At 41.5% G+C, this 13,934-nt stretch overlaps 1 protein-coding gene across 2 annotated transcripts in view; it reads left to right on the top strand.

The window, feature by feature from the left end:
- The window catches only part of POLR2A (RNA polymerase II subunit A), a 26,068-nt gene extending 24,645 nt beyond the window's left edge, over positions 1–1,423 (top strand). For both annotated transcript variants that reach the window (XM_046675035.1, XM_046675033.1), the window contains one exon: positions 1–1,423. This exon ends at the window's left edge or, in 1 of these variants, runs on beyond it. In XM_046675035.1, the coding sequence (XP_046530991.1) occupies positions 1–972 (972 nt within the window). In that variant the 3' untranslated portion in view covers positions 973–1,423.
- Positions 1,424–13,934: the final 12,511 nt, after the last annotated feature.

Here is a 13,934-nt window from a genome sequence, read left to right as displayed (position 1 = left end):
CCCAGCTACTCCCCGACCTCTCCCAGCTACTCCCCGACCTCTCCCAGTTATTCTCCCACTTCTCCCAGCTACTCTCCCACTTCCCCAAGCTACTCGCCCACATCACCTAGCTACTCACCAACCTCTCCCAGCTACTCGCCAACATCCCCCAGCTACTCACCAACCTCTCCCAGTTACTCGCCAACTTCACCCAGCTATTCTCCCACCTCTCCCAGCTACTCGCCGACATCTCCAAGTTATTCACCAACGTCACCGAGCTACTCACCAACTTCCCCAAGTTATTCACCCACCAGCCCTAACTATTCTCCAACCAGTCCCAATTACACCCCGACGTCACCCAGCTATAGCCCAACATCACCAAGCTACTCACCTACTAGTCCCAACTACACACCAACAAGCCCTAACTACAGCCCAACCTCTCCAAGCTACTCTCCAACTTCACCCAGCTACTCCCCGACCTCCCCAAGCTACTCTCCTTCAAGCCCACGATACACACCACAGTCTCCAACCTATACCCCGAGCTCTCCTAGCTACAGCCCCAGTTCTCCCAGCTACAGCCCTACCTCGCCGAAGTACACCCCAACCAGTCCTTCCTACAGTCCCAGTTCACCAGAGTACACCCCAACCTCTCCCAAGTACTCACCCACCAGCCCAAAATATTCACCCACCTCTCCCAAGTACTCTCCTACCAGCCCCACCTATTCGCCCACCACCCCGAAATACTCACCAACGTCTCCTACTTATTCACCAACCTCTCCAGTCTATACCCCAACCTCCCCCAAGTATTCACCTACTAGCCCCACTTACTCACCCACCTCCCCCAAGTACTCTCCCACCAGCCCCACCTACTCACCCACCTCCCCCAAAGGCTCCACCTACTCGCCCACTTCCCCTGGCTACTCGCCCACCAGCCCCACCTATAGTCTCACCAGCCCAGCCATCAGCCCGGACGACAGTGATGAGGAGAACTGAGGGAGAGCAGGATGCGGCAGCAGCTGGCTAGGGTCAAGGGCAGCCTCGGTGATGCCCTGCAGCCTTCTTACCTCCCTCGTGGGGTGTAGGTCCCCAGCCCAGCTCCTTTGTACATAGTTCCTTGTGACACAGTTCCCCATTGAAGTTCTAGTCCCATTTCTAGTGGGCCTTTTTGTCTCGTTTTCTACTTGTGCTGTGTCAGAACCCGCTCACCCGGCTGTGGTGTTCTCCTTTCTGCCCCACTCACCCCAGGCCTGTCCCCAAATTGAGGATCTCTCCTTGCCTGTGGCTTGATTTGGGGGTAAAGGGTATTTTAACTTCTTAGAGGTAGTTCCTGCTCTGGGTCGTTACGTCTGATCCTTGGGAAGAACAAAGCTAAAAGCTAAAGCTGCCTTTTCTCTGTTATTTTATTTTTTGAAGGTTAAATAAAGTTTACTAATTTTGACCAAAAGTGTGTACGTTGAGTGCTTACTTTGGAGGCAAGAATACCCAGGCCCGTTCCCCTGCCTGGCTGCTGTTCCATTTAGTGTTTGAGCTGATCCCTGGGGGGCGGGCAAGACAATGAGAGCAGACAGTCCCTTCGTCCACTGAAGAAATAACCCACTGTGTGCCCAGCGTCGCTCCATACCCGGCTCGTGGCAGTCAGACAGATAGGGCCCTTGTCCTGCATTAGAGCAATAGTAAACATAACAGCTTTGCAGCCTGTTTCACTGATGATCATAATATGTAACTTGGAAAAGCATAGAAAGATGTAGAAGCCGAAAACACCCTTCACGCTACCACCAGGAGGCACGTTTTCTTTTGGTATTTTTTCTACATGGTTCTCAAGTTACTTGTAAGTAGCTTTTGTTCTGGCCTCAAACCAACCATGAGATTATGAATACTGTAATATATTTTAAAGCCCAAGTTAAAGGATTTGGGGGTAATTTTCTATTTTTAGCTGACCATGTTTTCTTTCATTGGCAGCTTCTTATTAATGTGGATATCAACTTTCCATATCCTCTGCAAGTTATTTCTCCTTTGCTTTAGCTATTTCTAAATAATTTTCTTAAACTCTGAAATATTTCATAGTATAGAGAGTGATATGGCCAACATCTGTTAATTTATCACTAAGATTTTAGATGATAGATACCATTTTGCCATATTTAATTCAGATCTTAAATTGTTTTGAAAGAAGTGAATTCTTTTTATAAAAAGGATATATACATAGTTATCATAAAAGATCTGAGCACTGTGGAAAGAAAAACGTAAATCTCCCCAAATCTCATCACCTAGAAAGTGTTGGCAGTTGGTGAACACAATTTTATCAGACATTTCTTTCATTCTATAGAATGATGATAAAAGGTTAGATAGAAATTGTTTAATAAGAATGAGATGATTGGGGCCAGCCCCATGGCCTAGTGGTTAAGTTCTCGAGCTCTGCTGCTGCGGCCCAGTGTTTCATCGGTTCAAATCCTGGGCGTGGACATGGCACTGCTCATCAAGCCATGCTGAGGCGGCATCCCACATGGCACAACTAGAAGGACCCACAACTGAAAAAAAATATACAACTATGTACCGGGGGGCTTTGGGGAGAAAAAGGAAAAAAAATCTTAAAAAAAAAAGAATGGGATTATTTGCATACTGTCTCGATTTCGGGCTGCTATACCATAAACTGGCTTATAAACAACAGGAATTTATTTCTCACAGTTCTGGAGGCTGGGAAGTCCAAGATTAAGACAGTGGCAGATTCAGTGCCTGGTGAGGGCCTGCTTCCTGGTTCATAAATGGCCATCTTCTCAATGTGTCCTCATATGGCAGAAGGGGTGAGGGAGCTCTCTGGGGTGGCTTTTATAAAGGCATTAACCTGGCTCATGAGAGCTCCACCCTCATGACCTAAGCACCTTCCCAAAGCCCCACTCCCTAATACCATCACAGTGGGCATTAGATTTCAACACAGGAATTTTTGGGAGACAAACATTCAGTCAGCACATACTATGTAATAAATACAATGATTTTTAAGAAGAAAAAAGTGAAACTGATAAATTTGCTGGATGTCATATCACCAATTTTTCTCCTTAAGAAATATTCCTAGGGGCCGGCCCCGTGGCGCAGCGGTTAAGTGCGCACATTCTGCTTCGGCTGCCCGGGGTTCACCGGTTCGGATCCCAGGAGTGGACATGGCACCGCTTGGCATGCCAGGCTGTGGTAGGCATCCCACATATAAAGTAGAGGAAGATGGGCATGGATGTTAGCTCAGGGCCAGCCTTCCTCAGCAAAAAGAGGAAGATTGGCAGCAGTTAGCTCAGGGCTAATCTTCCTCAAAAAAAAAAAAAAAGAAATATTCCTAGAGCCAGCCCTGATGGCCTAGTGGTTAAAGTTCAGCATGCTCTGCTTTGGCCACCTGGGTTCAGCTCCCAGGCATGGAAACACACCACTCGTCTGTCAGTAGCCATGCTGTGGCAGTGCCTCACATAGAAGAACTAGGATTTACAACTAGAATATATAACTATGTACTGTGACTTCGGGGAGGGGCAAAAAAACGATTGGCAACAGATGCTAGCTCAGGGCAAATCTTTCCCAGAAAAAAAAAAAATTCCTAAATGATCCCTCTAATATTAAAAATATACCTTATGATTCCTCAAAAAATTAAAAATAGAAATACCATGTAATCCAGCTATTCCACTACTGGATATTCATCCAAAGAACATGAAATCAATAATTCAAAAAGATTTATGCACCCTTATGTTCAGCGCAGCATTATTCACAATAGCCAAGACATGGAAGCAACCCAAGTGCCAGTCAATGGATGAATGGATGGAGAAGATGTGGTATATACATACAATGGAGTAAATACTACTCAGCAATAAAAAAAGACAAAATTGTGCTATTTGCGACGACATGAATGGACCTTGCGGGTATTATGCTAAGTGAAATAAGTCAGATGGAGAAAGACAAATACTGTGCGATTTCCCTCAGAAGTGGAAGGTAAACACATGGATGAGGAGAACAGATAGGTGGTTACTAGAGGGCAAGGGGTGGGCGATGAAAGGGGTGAAGGGGCACATATGCAGGGTGATGGACAAAAACTGGATTATTGGGCACGAACACGATGCAGTCTATACAAAAACTGAAATATAATAATGTACACCTGAAATTTATACAATGTTATAAGCCAATTATGACCTCACTAAAATAAGTTTTGTAAAAAATACAATTATGAAAACTATTGAGAAATTGGTGATATGCTGTTTTTAAAAACATTTGAAGTTTAGATGGCATGGGTTGATTTCCTACAGTATTCTTGTGCTCTTTCCTATGTTTTCTACGGTGTTTAAGTTTTATTTTATGGGCTCTAACAGAAAATAAAATGGAACACCTGTATACCCCTACCCAGTTTAAGAAATTGAATCTTGGTGTCCCTTACATGCTCCTGCCATAGCATGGCCTTCTCTCTTACCCAGAGGTAACCACTACCTTGAATGTTGTGTTAATTGTTCTTAAGGATGTTATTAAACATGTGTTTGAACTGCGTATAAATGAAATCACACTGTATATATCCTTTGTGACATACTTCTTTTAGTCAACATTGTTTTAGAGATTCGTCCGTGTTGAGATTTGTAGCTATTCAGTAATTTTTCTACAGAATAGACTTTATACCATTGTTTAAATATATACTTTATCCATGCTGTTGTTGATGGATATTTCTTTATTAGGACATTGCCACATGAAGATTCCTGTACCTGTCCAACGTGCACATATGCAAGGGTTTCTCCAGGGGACATCCTGGAAATAGAATTGCAGGACTGGATCTCTGGCTGTGTTCTAGGTAACACCAAACTTTTCCAAAATGGCCCTACTAGTTTACAATCCACCAGCAGTGGGTGAGAATTCCCTCGCTCCACCACCTCTTCAACATGTGGTATTGCCCAAATTAAAAAAATTTGCCTATTTAGTGTGAAATAGTATTTTATTATGCTTTTAATTTGCAATCCCTGAGTTTCTAAAGAGACTGCGCACCTTGATTAAGGGACAACTGTTTCCTCTTCTGTGAAGTGCATGTTGGTCTTTTTTCCCACTTTTTCCGTTTCATTGTTTGTCTTTTGTGATCGATTTGTAGGAGACATTTATATATTTTGGATACTAACCTTTTGCCAGTTACCTATGTTGCAAACAACCTTCCAGTTTAATGGCTTGGCTTGTCACTGTATATAGTGTCTTGAGTTCTTAACTTACTGTAGTTGAATTTACCAATCTTTAAAATGGTTTGTTTTTTTTTACATGTTGTTTAAGAAATCCATCCTTACTCTATACAATATTCTCCTATATTGTCCTCCAAAAGTTTTATAGTTTTGTCTTTTGCATCTAGGTCTTTAATCCACCTAAAGTTGATCTTTATTTGGTGGGAAAAAGGAATCCAATTTCATCGTTCCACATAGGTAACTAATTGTCCCAGCATAATTGGTTAAAGGACCCATCCTGTTTAAATCATCTATCTTCTCTGTCTAAATTGTCTCAATGTGTACTTTAGTCTGTTTCTGGGTTCTTTAGTCTGTTTCTGGGTTCTTTAGTCTGTTTCTGGGTTTTTGTTTCTGTTCCTTTGGTCTATTTTCTCTTCCTCTGCTAAGCATACCACATTATTTTAATTGCTATACTTTTTTATCATATTTTGAGTATCTGGTAAAGTACCTCTCTCTTACCTGTTCTTCAACAATGTTTTGGCTATTTTTAGCCCTTTGTTCTTTCATAAAATATTTAGATCTAGCCCATTAAATACTCAGCAAGGATTTTTTTTTTTTAAGATTTTATTTTTCCTTTTTCTTCCCAAAGTCTCTTGGCACATAGTTGCATATTTTTAGTTGTGGGTCCTTCTAGTTGTGGCATGTGGGACGCCGCATCAGCGCGGCCTGATGAGTGGTGCCATGTGCGAGCCCAGGATCTGAACCCGTGAAACCCTGGGCTGCAGAAGCGGAGCACGTGAACTTAACCATTTGGCCACGGGGCCGGCCCCCCAGCAAGGATTTTTGTTAAAGTTTCATTAAATCTATAACTTAGTGTGGGGAGGACCTCATTTTCTAACATTTTGATGTACAGAAATGAAATCATTTCTTCATATCAACTTTAAAGATTTTATTTTTTTTTTCTTTTTCTCCCCAAAGCCCCACGGTACATAGTTGTATATTCTGAGTTGTGGGTCCTTCTAGTTGTGGCATGTGGGACGCCTCCTCAGCGTGGCTCGATGAGTGGTGCCATGTCCACACCCAGGACTGGAACCAACCAGACCCTGAGCCGCCTGCAGCTGAGCACCCGAACTTAACCACTCGGCCATGGGTCGACGCCTCATATCAATTTTAGATACAGGAAACTTTATAATGTTTCTTCATAATCTGTTAATTTATGCGCAGGGATTTTTGTTTTACATATAGACAGTCATATCATTTACACATAATGCCAAATTTGTTTCTTCCTTTTCAATTATTGAAGCTTTTATTTCTGGGCCGGCCGGTGGTGCAGCGGTTGGGTTGGCATGTTCCTCTTTGGGGCCCAGGTTCACCGGTTGGGATCTCGGTGCCGACATGGCACTGCTTGTCAGGCTGTGCTGTGGTGGGCATCCCACGTATGAGGGGGATGGGCGCGGATGTTGGCTCAGGGCTAATCTTCCTAAAAAAAAAATCAACTTTTATTTCTGTGTTACTATACTCTAAGGAATTTGACTAAGTTGCTGACTAGGAGAATAACTCATCCTTGTCTGCTCTTGATCTTAAAAAAGAATGCTTTCACGTTCACATGAAGTTTGACATGTGTTATAGTTTTTTTAGCTAAATTTTTATCAAGTTAAGGAAGTATCCTTCTATATCTAGTTTGCTAAAAGATCTTATTATGAAGGGATATGAATAACAATAATTGGGATTTATTCTTTCATTTTCTGTTCTTTCAGAGTATGGGATTATCTGTTCTACAAATAGTTGGTAACACTCATCTGAACTGTGGTCAGGGCCAGATGCTAGGTGTTTCTATGTGGGAACATAGTTATGTCCTGATTCAATTTCCTTAATTATAGGACTAGCCATGTGTTCTATTTTTTTCTTGACTTAGTTTTGGTAAATTGTATTTTCCTAGGAACTTATTTTCAAATAAGGTTATTAATAATATCTTATTTTTATTATCTGTTTAATTTCTGCTGTTCCTGGAGTATGTTACCATTTTGTCTTCTGTATTGTTTATTTATTCTCTATCTCTCTAGTCATCTTGTCATAGAGTTGTCTCTTTTTTACTGGTAAATGATGAACTTTTTGGGTCTGGCCTGTGGCCGAGTGGTTAAGTTCACACGCTCTGCTTTGGCTGCCCGGGGTTTCACTGGTCTGGATGCTGGGCTCGGACATGGCACTCGCTCATCAGGCCATGCTGAGGCAGCATCCCAAATGTCACAACCAGAGGCACTCACAACTAGAATACTAGAATATACCACTATGCACTGGGGGGCTTTGGGGAGAAGAAGGAAAAAAAAGAAGATTGGCAACAGACGTTAGCTCAGGTGCCAATCTTAAATAAAATAAAGAACTTTTGTCTTTGTTGATTCCATTACATGTTTGATTTCTAATGAATTAATTTCTGTTCTTAGCTATATTGTTTCCACCTTTCTACTTTCTTTGGGTTTATTCTGCCATTCTTTTAGTGGCTTCATTAGCTTTTTAGCTGCAAACAGTTATACTTTATTTTACAGAAATTAAGAGGAAAACAACAGTCTTTTATATTTACCTGGATATTCAGCATTTCCTATGCTCTCATTCCTTCCTGAAAGTCTGAATTTCCCTCTGGTATCCTTTCTTTTCAGCCTACAGAACTTCCCTAGTCTTTCTTATAGAGCACGGCTGCTGGTGACAAATGATCTTAGTTTTCTTTTATCTGAAAATGTCTGTTTCGCCTTCATGCCTAAAGGATATCTAGACTGGATATAAGATTCTGGTGTGACAGGGTTATTTTTAGTTTTAGCACTTGCAAGATGTCCTAGTATCTTCTGGCCTTCATAGTTTCTGATAAATTTGCAGTCTTTGAATCATTATTTCCCTGTATTATTTTTTTCTGGATGCTTTCCAGATTTTTTTTTTTACCTTTTATTTTCAACAGTTTGACTTTCATGTGCGTAGGCATATTTTTCTTATTTATTATGTTTGGGTTTCTCTGAGATTTTTGATTTTCTAAATTTATATCTTTCACCACATTTGGGAAGTTTTCAGACATTATTCTTTCAAATATTGTTTTCTGCCCCATTCTTTCCTCTCCTTCTGGTAATCCAATAATATGCACTTTTGATTTGCCCCACATGTCCATGAGATGCTTATTCATTTAAAAAAAAAATTTCTGGGGGCTGGCCCCGTAGCCGAGTGGTTGTTTGCGAGCTCCACTTTGGCAGCCCATGGTTTCGCCAGTTCAAATCCTGGGTGCGGACATGGCACTGCTCATCAGGCCATGCTGAGGCGGCATCCCACATGCCACCGCTAGAAGGACCCACAACTAAAAAATATACAACTATGTACCCGGGGACTTTGGGGAGAAAAAGGAAAAATAAAAATGAAAAAAAATTTTTCTCTCTTCTTTGCAAAATTTTTATCTATCATCAAGTTTACTGACTTTCTTCTGTCATCAACTTTCTTTATTAAGCCTACACAGTGAATTTTTCATATCAAATGTTATATTTTTCAGTTCTAGAATTTTCATTGGCATATACAGTAAATTCTTGTGATTTGTGACAGTTATGTTCTATAAAGTCACCATGAACACTGAGTTAGTGAATATCGAACCATTGCTCCTGGAAGAAATACAGGGTTAGGTTCTTGCAAGCTTCTGATCACATTTTCAACAACTGATTAATACGTAATCTTGGTTTATGTGTGTTTCTGTTAAAGACACCTTATTTAATATATGTTGTCGATTCATATCATTTGATGAGGATTTTTAGGCTGCTTAATTTTAAAACGGTTTATGATGAGGATTTTAGGCTGGTTAATTTTAAAAACTGCAGATGAGAAGCAAGCTCCGAGGACTGGAATTTGCTTGCTTTTTGAGAGATATTTGCATTTGTGAAGGAAGGGCAGATGACCTTGTAGGGACCTGAAATTGGCCACCCCAAGATATGTCTCTTTGGCATCGGGATTGTTTGGGGCTGATTGCTTTCGATAAACTGGGACAGGGAAGGAGGCTCTGGGGAATGGAACTTGCCCTTGTTGGGACACATTTACATTTATTTGTAAGGTAAATCTCTATCTGTAAAAGGTGCCTCCCTCTCTGTACCAGGAAGAAGAAGAGAGATGACCTTATCCCTAGAAACTCTTAATGGGGAAGGCAAGAACTTAAGTTGGTTGCTGTCTGGCAATCTCATGTAACTGATTTAGGGTGGTGGCTTCTGACCTTTACTTAATCCGATTTGATTCTTGTCTAAAAGTCATGGGATCACCCAACGACCAGACCCCACCTGCACTGATACCATTTTAACTTTTTTTCATGTTCTTTCCTTTGTCTTCGTAAAGAGATGACTCACATACCTATGCCTTAAATTTAGCCCTAACCCTCAACTCGGGGCAGCAGCAGGAGCTCTGCCTGCCCATGGGTCCTGTCCCCATGCCAGCGGGGGCAGAAGCAGCGGCAGCAGAAGCTCTGACTGCCCATGGGTCCTGTCCCCATGCTACACTATTCTCTAAATAAAAGAGCACTACTGCCAGATCTTAAGAGTCTAAGAAATCTTTCTTTCGACTCCTCGGCTCACCGACCCCGCATCATCATTGACTTCATGGCCAAAAGCATTACAACTTAGGCCCAAACAAACCTTATCTAACACATGTTTTCTCTGTAAGGTACGTTGCAACCTTCTTGTACTTAATAATACCAGACAGCAATTCAGCACTAAGTTTGGGCACCATTTTAAATAGCAAAATCATCAACAAAAAGCAAAAAAAAGTGAAAAACATGTCACTAAATATTCCTCAAAAAGGACACTTGTTTATAGTATGAGAGCTGAAACAAGACGGCAGAGTGTTGCTTTGTTCATCCTCAGCTGAGAAACTGCGTGTTGGGTGACAAATTTTCACCCGTCTGTATGTGTCTGCAAATGACCATGAAAGCACCATGAATATTGATTTTGGAATTACAAATAAAGTTTAACAAGTAGGTGAATTTGCAAATATGGAAGCCTCAAGCAATAAGGATCAACTGTGTGTATGTGTGTGTATCTTTCCTCTTTCTCTCTGTGTTGAAATTTCTTATCTTTTAACTCATTGTAAGAGTATATTTATTCACCTCGTTGAGCATAGTTACAATGCTGTTTCAATTCCTTGTCTAATAACTCCAGCCCTCATCTCAAGGTTGGCCTTGTTGATTTTCCTTTTTCCTATGAATCAGTCACATTAGCCCGGTTCTTTGTGTGTAAAGTAATTTTGGATTGTATCTGCATATTGTCAATATTACGTCATGGTGACTCTGGATTCTGTAACATTACTCCAAAGACTGTGTGCTTTTGTTTTATTAGGCGATTAACCTGGTTAGACTCAAACTGCACACATGGTCTCCTCTGAGACGGAGGGCAGGGGTAGTTTTTGAGGCCATTATTTCAGCTTTGTTTGGACCGCAAGAGAGCTCTTATCTGTCTGTCCCTGCCCCAACCTTTCTCTCTGGTGAACTAGCTGGCCTGTGGTTTAACTTGTTCTTAATTAAGACGAACTACCAGCCTCCTCTTACTTGCTTACTGTGAACCTCTGCTTTGTTTTAGAGCGTGCCCTTAGAAGCGAACTTCCCTACATTCTTTCAAATAAAATCAGTTCCTTTGGAGGGAGTGTCAGATCTCTGTGTTTTCATGAAACCGCCCTGTCCCCTCCGGCAAAATCTCTGAGCCACTACTCTGGGTGCTGGATGGGGGTGGTAGCCTCCGATCTTCTCAGCCTGCCTCTCCCCAGCAAGGAGCCACTGCCCTGTGAGTGAGCTGGGGCAAGGACATTTGGGGTACCGGGATTCTTGGCCTGCCATCCTTGGGGTAACGCCTCTCTCCACTGTACCCCTTGTTTAGGAGCTGAGAGGAGAGAAAATCTTGTCTTCTTGGTCACACTTGCCCAGAGTGGAGCTGCCATTAACGTGAGCTGGGGTGGAGGGCAGATACAGAGACAGAGCAGGTCATGGTGCAAGAGCCGTAGACGCTCACTCTTCTAAGTATTAGGAGATTTTCTGGAATAATTGTTTCTTCATCTGTGGCATCCTCAGGACAATTACCAGACTTTAAATGATGTTTAAAACATTTTTCACCAGTTCTGTTTATTTCACTGGGAGGTGCTCCACAGAACGCCTCATGCTGCTCCGTGGAGGTGAAACTCCACCTGCATTGTTCTTCTTTTCTGCTCTCTCTTTTTAAAAATTAATAATAACTTTATTGAGATATAATTTACATACCATACAATTCACCCATTTCAGCTGTACAATTCAATGTGTTTTTTTTTCATTCACAGATATATGCAACTATCACGACAATCAATTTTAGAACATTTTCATCACTTGAAAAAGAAACCCTTGGGCCGGCCTGGTGGGGCAGTGGTTAAGTGCGCACGTTCCGCTTCGGCGGCCTAGGGTTTGCCAGTTCAGAACCCGGGTGCAGCCACGGCACGGCTTGGCATGCCATGCTGTAGTTGGCGTCCCACATATAAAGTAGAGGAAGACGGGCATGGATGTTAGCTCAGGGCCAGTCTTCCTCAGCAAAGAGAGGAGGATTGGCAGCAGTTAGCTCAGGGCTAATCTTCCTCAAAAAAAAAAAAGAAAAAAAGAAACCCCATATCCTTTAGCTATCACTCCCCTAACCCCCACTCCCTGGCTCTAAGCAACCGTTTATCTACTTTCTGTCTGAATAGAATTGTTTATTTTGAACACTTCATATAGACAGAATCATAGGATGTGGTCTTTTGTGAGTGGTTACTTTTCACCTTTGTTCTTGAAAGATAGTGTTGCTGGTTATTGAATTCTAGGTTTACTGTTATTTTCTCTCAGAACATTGAAGATTATTCCTTTGTCTCCTGGCTTCACTTGTCACTGTTGAGAAGTCAGTCATCAGTTGAATTGCTTTTCCCTTGTAGGAAATCTGTCTTTTCTCTTTGGCTGTTTGTAAAGTCTCCTTTTCCTTGGTGTTCCCCAAGTTCACTATCACATGTCCTAATGTGGCTTCCATTATATTTATCACAGCCCTCTTGTGATACTGGGGGCTTTCCAGATATGAAGATTGATGTCTTTCAATAATTCTGGAAAATATTACTGTATTTCCATTGTCTCTATTATATCCTTCTGGAATTCTGATTAGATATATATTAAGCCTTCTGACTCTGTCCACATCTTTTAATCTCTCTTTTGTTTTCTGTCACTTTGTCTCTCTTGAAAGCATTCTGGACAATTTCTTCAGATCTATACTTTGATTCACTATTTTCTTTAAATAAGTCTATTCTATTTATTTTATCCATTGAGTTAATTTCAATTTTTATGTATTTTTCTTTCTAGAAGTTCTCTTTAGTCCTTTTTTCAAATTTGCTTGGTCACTCTTTATGGACTCATCTCTCGCTCCTATTTTCAAGCATCTGTTTGATTCCTTTAAAGGTATCAGTCAGGCCAGTCTGGGTTATGCTGTGGTAACAAACAACCTGAACTTCTCAGTGGCTTAAAGCAACACAGATTTTTTTCCCACTGCAAGTTGCCTGAGCCTGTGTTCTCTGTTGTTGTCCTCCCTCTGGGGCCTAGGCTGATGGGGCAGCCCTGTCTGGAACTTTCTTGGTTGTGGTGGTAGAGGGAGAAAGCACCGGGTGAAGCTCATGCTGGTTTTAAAAGCTTCTGTTGATGTAGTCCCATTTGTTAATTTTTTCTTTTGTTTCCCTTACCTGCGTAGACATGGTATTCGAAAAGATGTGGCTAAGACCAATGTCAAAGAGTGTACTGCCTATATTTTCTTCTAGGATTTTGATGGTTTCAGTTCTTACATGCAAATCTTTAATCCATTTGGAGTTACTTTTTGTGTTTGGTGCAAGATAATGGTCTATTTTCATTCTTTTGCATGTAGCTGTCCAGTTGTCCCAACACCATTTTTTAAAGATTTTATTTTTCCTTTTTCTCCCCAAAGCCCCCCAGTACATAGCTGTATATTTTTAGTTGTGTGTCCTTCTAGCTGTGGCATGTGGGATGCCGCCCCAGCATGGCTTGATGAGTGGTGCCATGTCCACGCCCAGGATCTGAACTGATGAAACTCTGGGTCACTGAAGCAGAACATGCAAACTTAACCACCCAGCCACGGGGCCAGCCCCCAAGACCATTTATTGAAGATACTTTCCTTTCTCCACGTATGTTCTTGCTTCCTTTGTCAAAGATTAACTGTCCATAGATGTGTGCTTTTATTTCTGGGCTTTCAATTCTGATTCATTGATCTGTTTGTCTGTTTTTGTGCCAGTGCCATGCTGTTTTGATTACTGTAACTTTGTAGTATGTTTTGAAGCCAGGGATTGTGATGCCTCCAGCTTTGTTCTTTTTTCTCAGGATTGCTTTGGCTATTCGGGGTCTTTTCTTGTTCCATAGAAATATTTAGATTCTTTGTTTGTTCCTGAGAAGAATGTCATTACATCAGACTAAAAAGCTTCTGCAAAGCAAAGGAAACCATCAACAAAATGGAAAGACAACCCACCAACTGGGAGAAAATATGTGCAAATCATTTATCAGACAAGGGGTTGATATCCAACGTATGTAAAGAACTCACGCAACTCAACAAAAAAAACCCCCCAAAAAACGATCAAAAAGTGGGCAGAGGATATGAACAGACATTTTTCAAAGGAAGATATACAGATGGCCAACAGGCACATGAAAAGATGCTCAACATCACTAATCATTAGGGAAATGCAAATAAAAACTACAATGAGATATCACCTTACACCAGTCAGAATGGCTTTTACACCAGTCAGAATGGCTGTAATTACCAA

Source organism: Equus quagga, chromosome 11, assembly GCF_021613505.1.
Source record: "Equus quagga isolate Etosha38 chromosome 11, UCLA_HA_Equagga_1.0, whole genome shotgun sequence".
Taxonomy (NCBI): Eukaryota; Metazoa; Chordata; class Mammalia; order Perissodactyla; family Equidae; genus Equus; species Equus quagga.
This window is presented reverse-complemented; position numbering and strand designations above follow the sequence as displayed.